The sequence below is a fragment of the Hyperoodon ampullatus genome (assembly GCF_949752795.1).
Source record: "Hyperoodon ampullatus genome assembly, chromosome: 7".
Lineage (NCBI taxonomy): Eukaryota > Metazoa > Chordata > Mammalia > Artiodactyla > Ziphiidae > Hyperoodon > Hyperoodon ampullatus.
The window spans coordinates 58,060,871-58,079,257 of record NC_136920.1 but is presented as its reverse complement, the minus strand read 5'-3'; the positions used below and the strand labels follow the sequence as shown (position 1 = coordinate 58,079,257).

The following is an 18,387-nucleotide window of genomic DNA, read 5'->3' as shown; positions in this document are numbered from 1 at the left end:
TGAGACCTGAATTGGGCAGTGGGAATGGGATGAAGAGGAGAGGATAGGTAGGAAAATGGTCATTTTGGTGGGAGAATTCACAGAACTAAGAAACTGACAGATGTGGGAGATGAGGGAGAAGTAAAGGTTACCAGGTTTGGAGCTTGAGGAACTGGGAGAATAGTACCTTTACTGGAATGAGGGAAATAAGAAGAGCTGTTTTGAAAGGAAGGTGGAAGACAGTGACTTTAGTTTGGTACATGAGGGATGCAGACATCCAAGATGATGCTTCCATCAGGCGGTTGACTATGCAGGCCTGGACTCAGGATGTCTGGACCGCAGATATCAATTCGAGAGTTTCAACTGGAAGAAAATGTGAGGTGGGGTATGGGCTGGGGGGGCAATACACGGAAAGGAATAGAGGACTGAGGCCTGAGCCTAGAGGAACACCCACATTTAAGCCCGAAACAAGGGGGAGGGCTCAAGAGAGGAGTCTGAGAAAGAGCTGAGAGGGGGGAAAAATAACCAAGGAAAGTGTGGCTTTGCCAGCCAAGGGAGGGAAGTTTCAGGAAGGAATCTGGAGAGAGAGTATACTGAGATGTGGACTGACAAGAAGCTGCTCTTTTTGGCAGTTAGTTGCTGGTCAGGGTAGGACTGGTCTCAGTCACAACAGCTATGAAGCAGAGGCAGGGTTCTGAGTAATTCACATACTCCCCAACCACATTAGCCTCAGTTATCAGGGTATTGCAGGTTAAATAAGTGTAATTACTTCATAAAGTTTAATATCGCTCGGTTTCCAAATAAATCCCCTCAGTCCTCAACTTAATTTGGCCTAGTAAAAGGAAATCGCAAAGAGTAGAAGGCGATGCCGAAGACCAGATATATAAAGGATAACTAATAAATATTAATGAGGTTTCACCTCACGCCAACCATGTCCCGAGAGACCCTCTCCTGGAGCCCCGCCCCTCATGAATATGTATATAGCAGTGCCCGGCGCGCACTGCCCCGCCCTCTACTCTTCTCCCTCGCAACGGACTCTCCCTACAAACGGGAAACAAGATGGCGGCGGCAGGTCCGAGTACTCGGGCTTCTTCCGCGGCGGCAGCGGCAGCTCTGAACCGGCGGGGTCGGCGGGGCCGCTGTGACGAGATGGCGGCAGCCAAGACTGGGACCCCGGGCCCGGCCTCTGGCCCCGCGCTGCTGGTGTTGCCGCCGCCGTTGCTGCAGCCGCCGCCACCGCCGCGGCCGGAGGAGTCGGACTGCGCTGGGTGCCTGGAGACCCCCGGGGAAGAAGCGGCCCTGCCGTGCGGCCACTCGCTGTGCCGAGGCTGCGCCCAACGCGCCGCCGACGCGGCGGGCCCGGGTTGCCCGCGCTGCCGCGCCCGCGGCCCGGGCTGGGCCCGCCGTCGGGCCCGCGACAACTGGCAGCCCGACGCGGAGGTGCTGGGCGAGCGCGCCCGCCGCGGCCCACCCGAGCGCTGCCGCCCGCGTCGTGACGGGGGCGCGGCCGCCGCGGGGCCCAGGCCCGAGCAGGAGACGCGCGCCGCGCCCGCGGAGCCAGGTGGAGCTTCCTCTCCTCCCCTTGGGGTCCGGAGCGAGGCCGCCGCGCCCCGGCCTGGCCTGGTTAGGGGGTGGAGGGTCCCAGGCCCTGGCCCTGCTCGAGCGGGTGTTGAGAGTTCTCGTGGGGTTGGAACCGGGCTCTGCCCAGGTGCAGTATGTGTTTCTGAATTTTGAACTTCGGGATGAAGTACAGGCACGATGGATTTGGAGTAAGAAGTTTGAAGGGAGCCATAGCATTTCTTGGAACAAGTTAGGGCCAGGTTGGAATTGGTGAGTGGAGGAGGGTACCGAACTTTGTAGGGGCAGTGGAGGATCGGAGAAGTGCTTGATTTAGTGTTGGATGAAGAGCTTGGGGTTGAATTGCTTGTAAAGATGTGATCCCTGGGCCTGAATGGGTCAGTGAGAGGTGTGGCATATACGAAGTTTGAGGGGCAGATTAGATTGATTTTGAGGATGCGAAGGGAGCTTTTCAGACTTGAGCGTCTGAGCTCATATGTGCAGTTTTCACAGAATCTTGAAAAACGCAAGAGCCTGGTACGTAGAGAAGACGTAATAAATGATGGCTATTTATATTTATAATAACTAATAATAAGCTCCAGCAGTGCTCTACAAACAAAGATGTATGAGGTTTAAAAGTTTTGGAAGCGGAGATTGGGTGGCGGGGGATGCTTCTATCGCGATGGCAGTGTAGGTTGCCTACTATTTTCCTGGCAATTAGGAGTCCGTTGAAGGACTGTTGTCTTCAACTTCTTTGCCTCCCCCCCCGACCCCCCAGCAGCCTGCCACTCTTTGGTGCTGAGCTTGACATAGAAAATGCCCTGTTGAAAACACAAAACAAAACTGTTATAACTTGGGACTCTTTGAGACACACCCAGTCAACACAACAGCTAGAGTTCTTTGATAAAGCTTACCTAGGAAGAGAGTTTTCAAGAAACATAATTAGGAAAGGACAGATATTTGCATCTTTTGTGTTGGGAATTCTGCCATGTGCTATTTTCAGTAGGGAAAAGGAGACATTGCTTGTGTATGAAAGTGCAGTCACTAGAAACTACAGGTTCCAGAATGCAGTCTGTTTTGATTCAAGCAGTCAGACACCTGCCACTGTCCTAGGATACCTTATTTTTATTTCTGTCTTACTTTCTGTGTTCCTTATTATTCCTTTTAAGCTTCATAGCATCCTTATGAGATAGGTACTTTTATTTCCATTTTATAGATGGAACTGAGGCCAAGAGAGGTTAAGTAAGTTGCCCAAGGATGAAAGCCCAGTTCCACCTGATTCCTGTTCAGAAAAGGGATGAAGGCCTCCCCAAACATCATCTATGCTATTTAATTTGCTTCAAATTCTGAGATTATGGTAAAAAAAAATTAAGACAGTATTTCTCTGGTCTCCATACTAGTACTATTGATTATATGGTTACGTAGGATAGAAATTTCTATTTCCGAAGCCTGTACTCCCTTGTGGAATATCACGTCTGAGATTTGAACCATGAGAGGGTGTATGACTTGATGATTTGTGCAGACTTTTTCCTTGAAGAAATTTGTGTATCAGTGATTAAGAAAAACAATATAAAATGAGATTTCAAATTAGGCTCTGTTGAGTCACTGAATATCCACCAATTACTTTATATGTTTGTATGGGGACCATTATGAAAAATATTTTTCCTTAAGTGTTCTTATTGTTGGATCATTGAGTGTATATAATTACATGCTTGTTAAGTCAAAACATTATAGAAGAGTATTGCTGAACAGGGTTTGGGAATAATCTTCTAGCTTTAGCAAGTTGTCTAGACCTCTTGAGTTTATATGCAATATTTTTTAATTTAAAACTTTAATAGGCAGTTCACATAATTCAAACAAAAATATAAGAAAGTATACAATGAAAAGGTTCCTCCTACTCCTTTCTTCATTTCCCATTTTCACCAAAGATTCATGTTGATTCTTCCACAGTTTCGTTACGCTTATAGATGGAAATTCAAATATATTTATTTTATTTTTTGATCTTTTTACCTAAAAGGTTATATGTTATATGCACTGGTGCTTTTTTTCATATAACAATACATGATGGATATCTTTTCATATCAGTACATAGAAGGTTTCTTCATTGTACTTACAGTTACAAGGAATTTCATTGAATGGATGTAACATAATTAACTTAATCATCTATTGGTGGATATTTACGTTGTTTCCAGTCTTTTGCCATTATGAATTATTGTTTATAAAATTGTTTTACAATGTATGTGTACATTTTTATGAATAGTTCACCCGTAGCTTTCACCAGATTCTCCAAGGGTTGCAAAAAGAAAGGTTAAGAACTTTTGTTTTAACCCAGTTCCCTCATTCTACAGAAGAGAGAACTGAGGCCCAGAACAGAGAAGAGAGTGACCAGGTCATTGTGGGTTAGTAGCAGATAACAAGGGCTGAAAGGCTAACCCTTAAATAAGGGCTAAAACATAACCTAATTCACAGTTAAATGTTCATGATGGTTTGTAATAGACAGTAAAAATACCAGTTGCATAATAATTACATCACACTTTTATGAGTGGGAAACAGCAAAAAAAAAAAAAGCAATTTTAGGTAAATACAGAAATATATTGCTTAGCAGTATTCTTTTGGCATAATTAGGTCAATTGATAAAAGAAAGGGCAGACCTGCTTTATAAAACTGGAAATACAATTTCGTAGTAAATTCACTGGTATTTAAGTGAAATTCTTACCTTTTTTTTTCTTTTTTAATGAATTCCCATGGCTCTTTTGGAATTGAATCGAATTGAATTTTGGAATTTTTTTCTGAAAAAAGTGCAAGAGTTTGTGTGTGTTGAAAATTTTGGTTGTGCTGGTGATATTTTTGTTTTTTGTCAGCTTCTCAAGATTTAAAGTTCAGAACCTTAATAACGTCTGTATTAAGTGTTTTATTTTATTCTTACATACACTGTCAGTTTGCTTCTGGATACAGTATCAGTTAATTTGTGCAGCAGTGTGTGTTGAAGGCTAAAAGTCAGTGATCATTTCAAGATGAACCTAGACTTCAACTGTATGTTCTTTGAGGATCTGCAGCTCATTGTATGTATTGACATATTAAGTATTTGGACCATACTGAGCAATATTCAGCAAGTATGTAATGAGTGCCTACTCTGTGCCAGACACTGTTCTAGATCCTTGGGTGACATCAGTGAATGAAATAGTCAAAGATCCCTCCCTCTTAGAGCTTATATTCTAAATTTAGAAACAGTCCTGGTCCATTGATTTTTAAAAAAGAAGATTTACCATACAGACATACATAGGTAGATTTGCAAATATAAGAACATTTAAGCCTCATTGATAAGAATTTTTTAAAATTAATTAATTAATTAACTTATTTTTGGCTGCGTTGGGTCTTCGTTGCTGCGTGCGGGTTTTCTCTAGTTGCAGCGAGAGGGGGCTACTCTTCATTGCAGTGCGTGGGCTTCTCATTGCGGTGGCTTCTATTGTTGTTGAGCACGGGCTCTAGGCGCGCTGGCTTCAGTAGTTATGGCGCAGGGGCTTAGGTGCTCCACGTGTGGGATCTTCCCAGACCAGGGCTTGAACCCCTGTCCCCCTACACTGGCAGGCGGATTCTTAACCACTGTGCCACCAGGGAAGTCCCAAGCCTCATTGATAATAATTAATTTTAAGAATTCATTTAGTCTTTTGATTTGAAATCAAGGATGATCATTCTAAATTATGCTGCCTTTGAGCTTGAAACCAAGACCTTTTTAGGACAGTTCTTTTTCCTTTTACCATGGGTAATAATTGAAGAGAAAAGCTAGACAAAGGCTGATGAATCTTTCAAATTGGCAGTTTAATTTGTTTTCTATTTGTAGTGTTAAAAGTGCATTTCAAAAATTGAATAATTCAAAAAAATTGAATAGTGCCCCATTTATTCCTTCCCTTTATCCCACCCCAACCTCCCTGTTCACTTAGGGTTGACATTTATCCATTAAAAAAATTTCTTCTTTCTGTGAAAAACAAGTAGTTCTGGTTTATTACTCAGTTGGCAGACAGTGTTTGCTATGTGTGCAAACCTAAATTGCATGTAGGACTAATGAATAATGAAATCATGTGATTGTAGTGTAAAAGGACAGGAATTTCCCTTGTCTGAAGGGATTTGTCTTAAAATGTATAAAATGACTCAACTTTTTATCCTAGTAACACATATTCCAGAATTTGAGTGTCCTTATATGTTTTACTAATGTGGAAATATTTGCCTTGTGTTTTTTAAAACTCAGGATGAGATTACCTTATAAACTAAGCCTGAATTACCATTGACAGAATAGCTCCATTCTGTAGAATTCGGGATTGAGCAGCAGGAATTTAGGTGGTATTTGTTTTTCATTCATGTTTCTACTCCCTGTCTAATTTCCATTTAATCTTAGAAGACTTGACTGCCTTGAATTCATTTGAATCTGAGTTTGCTTTAGTGTAGGATGTAGGATATGTTTGTCACATTTCATTCCACTATTTCAGTGAGCATTTAGGGCACACACTTGTGTAAGAGAATACAATAAAAAAGATGAGTAAGACATGGTTCCTGTCCTTTAAGATTCCACAGTCTTGCTGGGGAAACACACCTTATCAAATAATAATACAAAGTGTAAGTGAGGTAAATGCATAATGCCAAGAAGAATAGAACAGTGGGATAACTGACAGTCTTTTGAGGAAACTTGAGGAAGGCATTTGCATTGTGTGTTGGAAAAAGAATAGGAGTTCACCAGGTGAGGGAAGAGGAGATGGCCATTCCCGGCAAAAGAACCTGCACGTACAAAGGCATGAAGGCATTTGGCATATTCAGAGACTGACAGGAAGTTAAATATAGATGGAATGTGGGGCTGGAGTGGGGAAGGAGGAGAGAAGAGACTACAGAAGTTTGATCATGAAGGTCATGGTATGTCATGCTGAAGGAATTTGGGACTTTATCCTATAGACAGTGTGGAGCCCTTAAAAATATTTAAGTAATGGAATGACACTGTCATAATGTGCTTTAGAAAGACAGTATTGGTTGGAGTGTGGAGGAAAGATGTGAATAGAAACTGGAGGAAGGGAGTCTAGTTAGGGGACTGTTTTAGTAGTTCAGACAAGAGGTGAAGACGGGCTGGACTAATGCAGTGACTGTGGGGATGTTTCCTTTAGTTACTCATTAATTTAGTAACCATCTGAGTTGAGGGCCTTCTGTGTGCTAGGCACTGGAGCTGCAAATAGAAATAAAGCATAATTCTGTCTCTTAAGGTCAGTGTAGTTGAGAAGATTGCTATATAAACGTGTAACTGGAATGTGGGGTAATAAATGCAATAACTAACGCAAGATATAATTGTAGAACACAATATGGTATATATTAATCGAGCAAGTTAATGGAGCAGGATCTGGAGACAGACTATCTGTGTTCAAATTCCAGGTCTGCCATTTATAGCTTTTTGTCTTTGGGCACATTGCTTAACTTCTCTGTACCTTAGTTTCCTCATTTTGAAAATGGGGATAGTAGTGGTAGCAAAATCATAAGGTTGTTGTTAAGACTGAATGAGTTATTATCATATAAAGAGCTCAACGAATGTTAGCTCTTTTCACAAAAAAAGAGAACCCAGCTTGGATGGGTCAGGAGTGGCTTTCTGGAAAGGCAGACACTTGACCATGAGTATTCAGTAGGCAGATGAAGGGAGGATAAAACTGAGGGAAATAAGTACTTTTAAAAGCATAGGAGTATGAAACAAAAGGAGAGTTCTAGGGATTGCAAATATGGGTAGTTGGAGCATAGAGTACATGTGGGAGAGTGGAAGGAGGCAGAATTGCAGAAATAAGCAGTTACTGGATAATAGTAGACTTTGAATGCCATGCTAAGAAGGGGGGATCCACTGAGGAGTTTGAAAGAGGAGTACATCTTTGCATTCTAGAGAGATCACTCCTATAGGGGTAATGTAGCAAATGGATTGGAGATCCCAGATTTCTTTTAGCAAGATGGCTAACTTATCTTAGCTAAAGACTCTGTTGCTACAAATATCCAGAAAAGCTGGATGATAAACAACAGTTATTTTAAATGCATTTCTGAGCTTGCAGGAAAGACAGGAAAATCTCTAGATTCCAAAAACAAAAATGGAACTAAAAACCAAAACTTCATTAAGCCCTTGAGCTCATGCTGTGTTGCTCTGGACAAAGATGAAGGAATTGAGTGAGGGGTTATTTCTGGTTTTTTTATTCCTAGTGATTGAGTTTTAACTGTGTGGGAAAAGGAACCAAAACTAAGACTTTTGCATCAGGCTGGGATTCCTGATGTGCTGCATCCTAGGTGAATGGGTGGGCTAGAGAAAAATCTTCCCACTGACACAAAGAAATAAGAAATCTCATCTTGGTTTGCCTGGGCTCTATACAAAGAGGAAATGGAAAAAAAGCTTCCCTGTGAAATTGAAGCACAAGATCTATGCCTTGCTCATATTTGCGACCTAGTTTATATTGTATGGTTCAGGTATCCCTATGCTGGGAAATTAATATAAAAGCTGGCTTCAAGCTAGTGATACCACTGGGCCACCTGGAGAAAGGAAAAACAAGACTTGAAGGAGTACTCTCATATCTCGGGCCACAAGGAATTCTCACAGAAGAAATAAACCCAACAGAAGATGAATTTATAATTAAAAGTGACACACAAGGAAACAATTTTCTACCACAAATGAGAGTCAACAGATATTACAAGCAGGAGGATTACAGCTCTAAGAACTGGGATAGTAGAATGGCAGTTTGAAAGGTAATTTAAAGTAGCATATTTTAAATGACTAAAGACATTAAACAAGTAATTGACATCCCAATAAATGAATAAGACGTGAAACATACATTTGGAAAAGAACTAAACATAATGAAAAATAGGTTAAAAAATGCTCAGTAGGGCTTCCCTGGTGGCGCGGTGGTTGAGAGTCCGCCTGCCGATGCAGGGGACACGGGTTTGTGCCCTGGTCCGGGAAGGTCCCACATGCTGCGGAGCGGCTGGGTCCGTGAGCCATGGCCGCTGAGCCTGTGCGTCTGGAGCCTGTGCGTCTGGAGCCTGTGCTCCGCAACGGGAGAGGCCACAACAGTGAGAGACCTGCATACCGCAAACAGAAAAAAAAAAAAAAAAAAAAAGCTCAGTAAATAAGTGATAGTTTACACAGATGAGAGAAAATAGTAAGCTGGGAGTTAACTATAAGGAAATCCTGAGAATGCAGAACAGTAAGATGAAGGAAAATATGAAAGAGGTGGAGAAATGAAAGACTAAGCAAGAAGACCCAACATCTAATAGCAGTTCCAGAAGGAGAAAAATAAAATGAGGGAGACATGGAATTTAAAGAGATGACATGAGAATTTTTTGGAATTAATTTAAAAAGACATGAATTTTTAGGTTTAAGCTCATGAGGGCCTAGCAAGAATTAAATGAACAAACCAAAAACAAACCCCAAAACTAAATACATTGCAATGAAACTGCAGAACACCAAAGACACTTTTAAAAGCAACCAGAAAGGAAAGACAAAGGAGCAAGAATCAGACTGAAAGCAGATGTCTCTTAATAAAGAGAGGCCAGAAGAAACTTGAATAATATCTTCCTAGTGCTGAGAGAGATCAGAATTTCATACTCAGCTAAGTTATCATTCAAGAGTGAAGGCAAAATAAAAGTATTTTCAGATGAACAAAAATATGGAGAATTTACCACACTGTTTCTGAAAGAACTGTTACATGAAAGAATGCACTTCTGGAAGAAAGAAATGTAACTTAGGGGAGCGAGAAGGATACAAGAAATCATGATAGGGACTTCCCTGGTGGTGCAGTGGTTAAGAATCCGCCTGCCAATGCGGTGGACATGGGTTCGAGCCCTGGTCCAGGAATATCCCACATGCTGCAGAGCAACTAAGCCCGTACACTGCAACTACTGAGCCTGTGCTCTGGACCCATGAGCCACAACTACTGAGCCCGTGTGCCACAACTACTGAAGCCCGCATGCCCAGAGCCCGTGCTCTGCAACAAGAGAAGCCACCGCAATGAGAAGCCCGTGCACCGCAACAAAGAGTAGCCCCTGCTCTCTGCAACTAAAGAAAGCCCACGCGCAGCAACGAAGACTCAATGCAGCCAAAAATAAATAAATAAATTAGTTTAAAAAAAAAAAGAAATCATGATGAGCAAAGAAATTGGTTCGGTAAACGAAGAATTGACTGTATAAAACAAAAATAATTATGACTGATTTGTTGGGGCTAAAACCAAAGTGGAACTAAAATATCAGATGAGGATAAAATGTAAGCTGGGAGGGAAAGTGACCAGCATTAAAAGTGTTATATATAGTTCAGAAGGAGGATAGAGACATTAATTAACTTTAAGCTTTCAGTCAGATGCGTATTAAAAATTGAAGGATAGGGCTTCCCTGGTGGCGCAATGGTTGAGAGTCTGCCTGCCAATGCAGCGGACACGGGTTCATGCCCTGGTCTGGGAGGATCCCACATGCCGCGGAGCAACTGGGCCCGTGAGCCACATCTACTGAGCCTGCGTGTCTGGAGCTTGTGCTCCGCAACAAGAGAGGCCGCGATAGTGAGAGGCCCGCGCACCGCGATGAAGAGTGGCCCCCGCTCGCCGCAACTGGAGAAAGCCCTCGCACAGAAACGAAGACCAAACACAGCCAAAAATAAACAAACAAATATTAAAAAAAAAAAAAAATTGAAGGATAACCACTAAAAGAAAAGAAATGCAATGTATAACTTGATCTACTATGTATATATAGAACCATACACTTCCCAAATTAGAGAATATACATTCTTTTTAATTAAAAGTGAAATTTGTATGTAATTTTATGTAATTTATGTAATTAGGCATGAAGAAATTTTCAACAAATACCAAAGCTTGATATATAAACCATGTTTTCTGACCCCAATACAATAAAATTAGAAATTAATAACAAATATAACTGATTCCCCTCACCTCCTATCCATGTTTAGAAATTTAAAAAGTAAAAGCAAAAATAAACTAAAAATAAATGGATGAAGAACAAAATCATGGAAACTGGAAAATATTTAGAATTAAATAACAGTGGAAAACACTATATGTCAAAATCTGTGGAATACAGCAAAGCAGTACTAAGAGGGAAAATTTTTTTCATCTTTATTGGAGTATAATTGCTTTACAATGTTGTGTTAGTTTCTGCTGTACAACAAAGTGAATCAGCTATATGTATACGTATATCCCCATATCCCCTCCCTCTTGCGTCTCCCTCCCACCCTCCCTATCCCACCCCTCTAGGTGGTCACAAAGCACTGAGCAGATCTCCCTGTGCTATGTGGCTGCTTCCCACTAGCTATCTACTTTACATTTGGTAGTGTATATATGTCAATGCTACTCTCTCACTTCGTCCCAGCTTCCCTTTCCCCTCCTGTGTCCTCAAGTCCGTTCTCTACGTCTATGTCATTATTCCTGCCCTGCCACTAGGTTCATCAGTACCATTTTTTTAGATTCCAGTGTATGTGTTAGCATACGGTATTTGTTTTTTTCTTTCTGACTTACTTCACTCTGTATGATAGCCTCTAGGTCCATCCACCTCATTACCAATAACTCAATTTTGTTTCCTTTTTGTGGCTGAATAATATTCCATTGTATATATGTGCCACATCTTCTTTATCCATTCATCTGTCGATGGAAATTTAGGTTGCTTCCGTGTCCTGGCTATTGTAAATAGTGCTGCGATGAACATTGTGGTACATGTCTCTTTTTGAATTATGGTTTTCTCAGGGTATATGCCCAGTAGTGGGATTACTGGATCATATGGTAGTTCTATTTTTAGTTTTTTAAGGAACCACCATACTGTTCTCCATAGTGGCTGTATCAATTTACATTCCCACCAACAGTGCAGGTGGGTTCCCTTTTCTCCATACCCTCTCCAGCATTTACTGTTTCTAGATTTTTTTGATGATGGCCATTCTGATTGGTGTGAGGTGATACCTCATTGTGGTTTTGATGTGCATTTCTCTAACGATTAGTGATGTTGAGCATCTTTTCATGTGTTTGTTGGCAATCTGTATGTCTTCTTTGGAGAAATGTCTATTTAAGTCTTCTGCCCATTTTTGGATTGGGTTGTTTGTTTTTTTGATATTGAGCTGCATGAGCTGCTTGTATATTTTGGAGATTAATCCTTTGTCAGTTGCTTCGTTTGCAAATAGTTTCTCCCATTCTGAGGGTTGTCTTTTCGTCTTGTTTATGGTTTCATTTGCTGTGCAAAAGCTTTGAAGTTTCATGAGGTCCCATTTGTTTATTTTTGTTTTTATTTCCATTACTCTAGGAGGTGGGTCAAAAAGGATCTTGCTGTGATTTATGTCATAGAGTGTTCTGCCTATGTTTTCCTCTTAGAGTTTTATAGTGTCTGGCCTTACACTTAGGTCTTTAATCCATTTTGAGTTTATTTTTGTGTATGATGTTAGGAAGTGTTCTAATTTCATTCTTTTACATGTAGCTGTCCAGTTTTCCCAGCACCACTTATTGAAGAGGCTGTCTTTTCTCCATTGTATAATCTTGCCTCCTCTGTCAAAGATAAGGTGACCATATGTGAATGGGTTTATCTCTGGGCTTTCTATCCTGTTTCATTGATCTATATTTCTGTTTTTGTGCCAGTACCATACTGTCTTGATTACTATAGCTTTGTAGTATAGTCTGAAGTCTGGGAGCCTGATTCCTTCAGCTCCATTTTTCTTTCTCAAGATTGCTTTGGCTATTTGGGGTCTTTTGTGTTTCCATACAAATTGTGAAATTCATTGTTCTAGTTCTGTAAAAATGCCATTGGTAATTTAATGGGGATTGCATTGAATCTGTAGATTGCTTTGGGTAGTATAGTCATTTTCACACTGTTGATTCTTCCAATCCAAAACATGATATATCTCTCCATCTGTTTGTATCATCTTTGATTTCTTTCATCAGTGTCTTATAGTTTTCTGCATACAGGTCTTCTGCCTCCGTAGGTAAGTTTATTTCTAGGTATTTTATTCTTTTTGTTGCAGTGATAAATGGGAGTGTTTCCTTAATTTCCTAAGAGGAAAATTTAAGTGCCTATATCATATTTCATTAAATCTTAAGATGTCATCATTTGTGAGATGGACTATTACTTTCCAAATACAGTGCTTTCCTATCACTTAGACTTTGAAACTTTATGCTTACTGAAAGAACTCATATATATTTACTTAGATATAGATTTAGCATATCACTCATGCATATATTTATAAAAGGAAGGGAAGTAACAAATTAGTAGAATATTCCTGTGACTTCATATGCAGAGTTTGATTCTTCTAAATCACTTTCTGATGGAAGCACAGAGGTTTGTGTTTTTCTACATAGTATTGCTCACTATGTAATTGAGAGCATTGGTGATAGAACATTTCTTAAAAGAGTGCTCCACAGCTATCTCCAGCATTTTCTTTCAAACTGCTGGCGCCCATCAAATTTTGATCCTGATGTTTTCTTGAACTGGCCAGCAGGTATCAACAAAAGGTTTTCAGATGAGACTCATAGTTCTTTGTCAGATGGTCTGTAATAGGTTTATTGACTAACATTGAGAAGTTACAGTTGTCTAGTCATTCCACCAGGGATAACTGCCAAGTAACTACTACTTTTGCAAGCTTATTCTTTAGTTGTTTATGTTCATACATAGATAAGCAGTGACAGTTGCACCATCACTGCTTGCCCAACTGACGGTGATTGTAAGACTAATTGTAAGAAACATCCCAATTTCAGCAATATTAATACGAAAAAATTTATGTCCTAGAATCTTTAAGGTTTTTGAATAGAAGAAAGCCTGAAAATTATTAAGTGGCCAACTGAAGAAGCTAGGAAAGTAACAGCAGATTAAACCCAGAGGAAGTAGAAGTTAGGAAAGAATAAAGGTAAGAATAGAAATTAATGGAGTAGAAAACAGTGAAGAGGATTAATAAAACCAAAATCTAACTCATTGAAGATATTAATATAGACTCTGTTATAGACAGATCTCAGGCAAGATTGGTCAATGAAAAAGAAACACAAGAAAGTATAAACAGTGTTAGGAATGAAACAGGGAATATGACTATAGCTATGATAAGGATTTCTAAAAACCCATACATATTGAATATGGAAAACTTTATGCCCATGAATTTGGAAGATTGTGTAAAATAGTCAGTTTCCTAAAAAATACAACCTATTGCAGCTGAGTCAAGAATAAGTAGAAAATATTAATAGAAATGTAACTAAAAAAGAAATTGAGTAGTAAAATCTACCCACTAAGTAATATGTGGATGCAGTGAGCAAAATCCAGAATGTGGGAAACTACAGGACAGATGGCCCATTTTTTCCCCCACAAATATGTGAAGAAGAAGGGGATAAAAGCAATACATAGAAGGGAAACCTGCAGATTAAAAGACAAAACCAATTTAAGCGTATGGACTAATTTGGATTCTGATTTGAAAAACTATAAAAATATTTGATAGGAATTTAAATACTGGATATTTGTTGGTATTAAAGATTATTAAATTTTTAGTGTGAAATCTTTTTTCTGGTTACATATTTTAAAGAGTCCTTATTTTTAAGAGAGATGCTAAAATGTTTATAGGTAAGATGATATGGTGTCTGGGATTTCTTCAAAACAATTTATTCAAGGGGAGAGGGAACAAGTAAAGATTTGGGAAATAGATGAAATAAGATTGACAATGGGTTGACTGTTGAAGCTGGGTGATGGATATGTTGGGGTTCATTGTACTGGTGTCTCTAATAAGTATGTGAGTCATTTTCATAGTAAAAAGCAGGAAAAAAAATTCTATCCATTAAAGGAACACAAGGCACAGATGGTTTTACAGGTTACCCAAATATTGAAGGATGGATAATCCTTGTGCAGACCATTCCAGGGAATAAAAAATGTTTCTAGACTAATTTTGGGGGGCTTTTACAACATGATATCAAAATCACACAAAGGCAGTATAAGAAAGGAAAAATATAGGCCAATGAATGTAGATTTTAAAAGTCCCAAGTGAAATCTGCACTAGTCTAGTAGTGTATTTTTTTTTTAAATCACAATCAAGTAGTATTCTGGGAATGAGAGTTCAGTTTAACATTAAGAATCTAATGTAATTCACCATATTAATAAAGAGTAAAACCATATGATCATCTCAGTAGATGCTCAAAAGAGCATTTGACAGAATTTACCATTCATTTATTATTTTAAAAGCTAGAACACTTGGAATAGAAGGGAATTTTTTTTTAATTTTAATTTTTTTTAGTGGAACTTGTCAATACGAATGATTAGTGGCCAAGAACAGGGTTAAATAGTTTAAAAAGTAATTAAGGGTCCAGTAACATGTCCTCATATACTTGAATTTGGTAGATGACAGGTGGCATTACAAATCAATGGGGCAAAAATATTTTCAGTTGTGGATAGTTAGCTAACCTTACAGAAAACAAGGAAAAATAGATCTTTACCTCACACCATACACAAAATTAATACCAGATAGATTAAAGGTCAAACTATAAAACTTAGAAAATACTAGGAGTATCTGTGAAAACGGGATAGGAAGAATTCTTTAAACAAAAAATACAGAGTAAAGGAAAAGATTTATAATTTGGTCACATTAAAATCAAAACTTCTGTATGATACAAGATAGGGAGATGAACCACAGAATGTGAGAAAATACTTCCAATGTAATAACTAACAAAAGATTAATGTCCAAAATATATGAAGAACTACAAATCACTATGACAGACACCTCATTAGAAAAATGGTGAGGGGATTTGAATAGACATTTCACAGAAGAGGGAAACTGAAAGGCCAATAAAACACCTGGAATGATTCTCAATATCGTTAGTAGCTAGGGATGAGATCTAGAATACCAAGGGAAGATTGAGCTTATACATGAACAGGGATATTTCTCCCATTCTGGTGACTCTGTACTCACTGCTGTCTAGTTTTGGACAGTGTTAATTGTTTGAAAATTAAGTTTCTAGTGAATCAAAATATTCTTCCCTAGTTTCAATATTCAAATATTTAAAGACCATGATTTTTTCTATCTAAATTCTTAGGCTAAACTTCTCAAATTCATCCCTTTGGTCCTCTTTCTCCCTTTCCCCAATTTCTGGTCATACTGCACTACCTACAGTTCTTGTAATATAGTATGCTTTTTGAAACCTTTCTGACCTTTTGTCACCTATGATTATTCTGCCTGGAATATTCTTCCCTCTTATCCTTCTGTCAGATTATACTCAGGTGAAACAAGTGCTCTGTGAATTTTTTTCTCAAATAGGAGTTGATTGCCTTCCTTTGTGACACCACGTGAGTATGTGTATTCGTCATGTCACTGGATTTCAGTTCCTTGTTTGTGTGTCTGTCTCTGGCATTACACTGAACTCTTTGAGGTCAGGGACTATGTCTTTGTGTATTCAGCACTTAATATGGTACCTAGAATGTGTTAGATACTCAGTAAATGTTTAATAAAGGAAAAAGAGTCCTAAAAAAATCCTTAAAAAAAGATTTTTGATTATATATCATGATTCCTTTATCCTTCTGTTCATCTTTAAATATGCCACTCAGAATTGACCCTCATGCTTTAAATAATGCCTGACCAGTGGAAAATGTAGCGAGGTTTACCATCTCTCCATCTGGATGCTAAATTCTTATTAATGCTGCCAAAGATTGCATTGGCCTTGCTCATCCTGTACGCAACAGAACTACAGATTCAGGATGAGCAACTCAGTTCTCAAAACAGAACTGAGCCAGTCTTCCTCATTACATGTGTGTACAATTAAATTTTTAAGCCTGAAGACAACTTATATCCAGTTTTGGTTTTCATTTTTCTAAATAGCAGTGGACATATTTTCCCTTTACTTCTGTTTTGCCATTTCTCTTGTGTTTTGTCTAGTGTTTGGTTCTGTAAAACTATTATGATAAAACCTCAAAAGATTGCACCCTGTTAATTTGTTGTTGACTTGGACTCTACTAAAGTTTACTTTTGGTTTCATTATAAAGAAAAGCTTTACAAATTGATCTTCCTTCAGCCAACAAATTCTTTAAAAGATCTTAGTACAAAATGGTGCTGGTTTTAAAGCACTTTCTCATTGGTATATTCAACAACAACAAAAATTTAAGCCACTGTTTTATACTGAGACACATACCTAGAGATCATCCCCATGGGTTCAAGAAAATCTCCTAATTTGGGGAATCAGGCAGAAACAAGTAATTATAACACAGGTAATAAATCCTACTACAATTGAGGTAAGTGCAGAATGTTGTGAGGACCTGCATAAGGCTAATGTAATTCTCCCTGGGTTAAGTGAGAAACGCTTTGCAAAGGAGAGGGCAATAAACAGGGCTTTGAACTAATTATCATACAGTGAAAAAGAGAAAAAACATTGTGGGAAGAGGAAGTGGCATATGTAAAGAGACAGGGTCTGGCATATCTAGGAATAGTGATTATGTGTGAAGGCTGGGGAGGGGAGAGTATTGAGGGGATATGAGAAAATATGGCTGGGGTGGTAGACTGAGTCTTGTTTATAAATCTTGGAGGCAGAGGGAAGCCAATGAAAGTTATTAAGCAGGAGGATGATAGGGTCAGGTCTCTGCTTTATAAAGAACTAGGGAAGCAGTGTCGAAGATAGACGAAGAGTCTTAAGAGACAGGCCAGTTAGGCTACCATTTTAATGTGCACAGAATCTGTACCAAGAGGGTACTGGAGGATTAGATGAGATAAACATCCCTGTTAAGGTAGGTATTACTCCCATTTTATGGATGAAGAAACAGGCTTAGCAAGGATAAATACTGGTAGATACAAAGCCAGTGGGTAGTAGATTTGAATGCAGGTAGGTATGGTTCGAAATCCTACACTCTTTCTAATTTTCCACTTTGTGGACTATTGTGGATGATTCTTCACCTCAAAAAGAGCAGAAATTAAGTCCAAAGGCTTTTGTCCAGGGTGGTGGTGGATATAGAGATGGGGACACCCACATGCTCTTGGTCTGCCTAGGTCTGCACGGCCTTCATCTCTGCAGCATTCCTGTACCTACATTTGCTTTTGTGACCTCCTTTATTGTGTGCCTCATGCTTGGACTGTGCTGATCCAGTTTGGGCTGCCTTGCTGTGCCTGTTGTTTGGGCCATTTCTGGATTCAACAAGGAACCTTACACTTTGACTCTACTCTTGGTTAATACCTGCTTTTGCAAATTCTATTGATCTCTACTCTCGTTGTCTTTTTCTAATCTAGATGTCTTAGATCAATTTGGGTTGTGATAACAGAATACCATAGACTGGGTGGCTTATAAACAACAGAAATTTATTTGTCACAGTCCTAGAGGGTGGCAAGTCAAAGATCAAGACTGGTAGATTCAGTGTCTCGTGAGGGCCTGCCTCCTGGTTAATGGATGGCAGTCTTCTTGCTGTGTCCTCACTTGGTGGAAGGGGCAAGGGAGCTCTCTGGGGTCTCTCTCTCTTTTTTTTTTTTAACATCTTTATTGGAGTATAATTGCTTAACAATGGTGTGTTAGTTTCTGCTTTATAACAAAGTGAATCTGGGGTCTCTTTTATAAGCACCCTAATCCCATTCATGGGAGCTTTGCCCTCATGACCTAATCACCTTTCCAAGACCCCACCACCAAATACCATCACATTGGGGATTAGGTTTCAACGTATAAATTGTGTAGGGGACACAAACATTCAATCTCTAGTACCAGGGATTAGGAAATTACATTCAGCAGGCCAGATCCAGCCTACTGCTTATTTTTGTAAATTTTTATTGGAACACAGCCATACTTATTCATATTGTCTATGGCTGCTTTCATGCTACAATGGCAGAATTGAGCAGCTGTCTTTTGGTCTGCAAAGCTGAAAATATTTACTATCTGGCCG

At 39.4% G+C, this 18,387-nt stretch overlaps 1 protein-coding gene across 1 annotated transcript in view; it reads left to right on the top strand.

Moving 5' to 3' along the window:
* Positions 1-1,023: 1,023 nt before the first annotated feature.
* The window catches only part of RNF169 (ring finger protein 169), a gene marked incomplete at its 3' end in the record, with an annotated part of 79,744 nt that continues 62,380 nt past the window's right edge, over positions 1,024-18,387 (top strand). Inside the window, exon 1 of the mRNA XM_079707703.1 lies at positions 1,024-1,540. Coding sequence (XP_079563829.1) covers positions 1,039-1,540 — 502 coding nt within the window. The 5' untranslated portion in view covers positions 1,024-1,038. The remainder of the gene's footprint in view (positions 1,541-18,387) is intronic.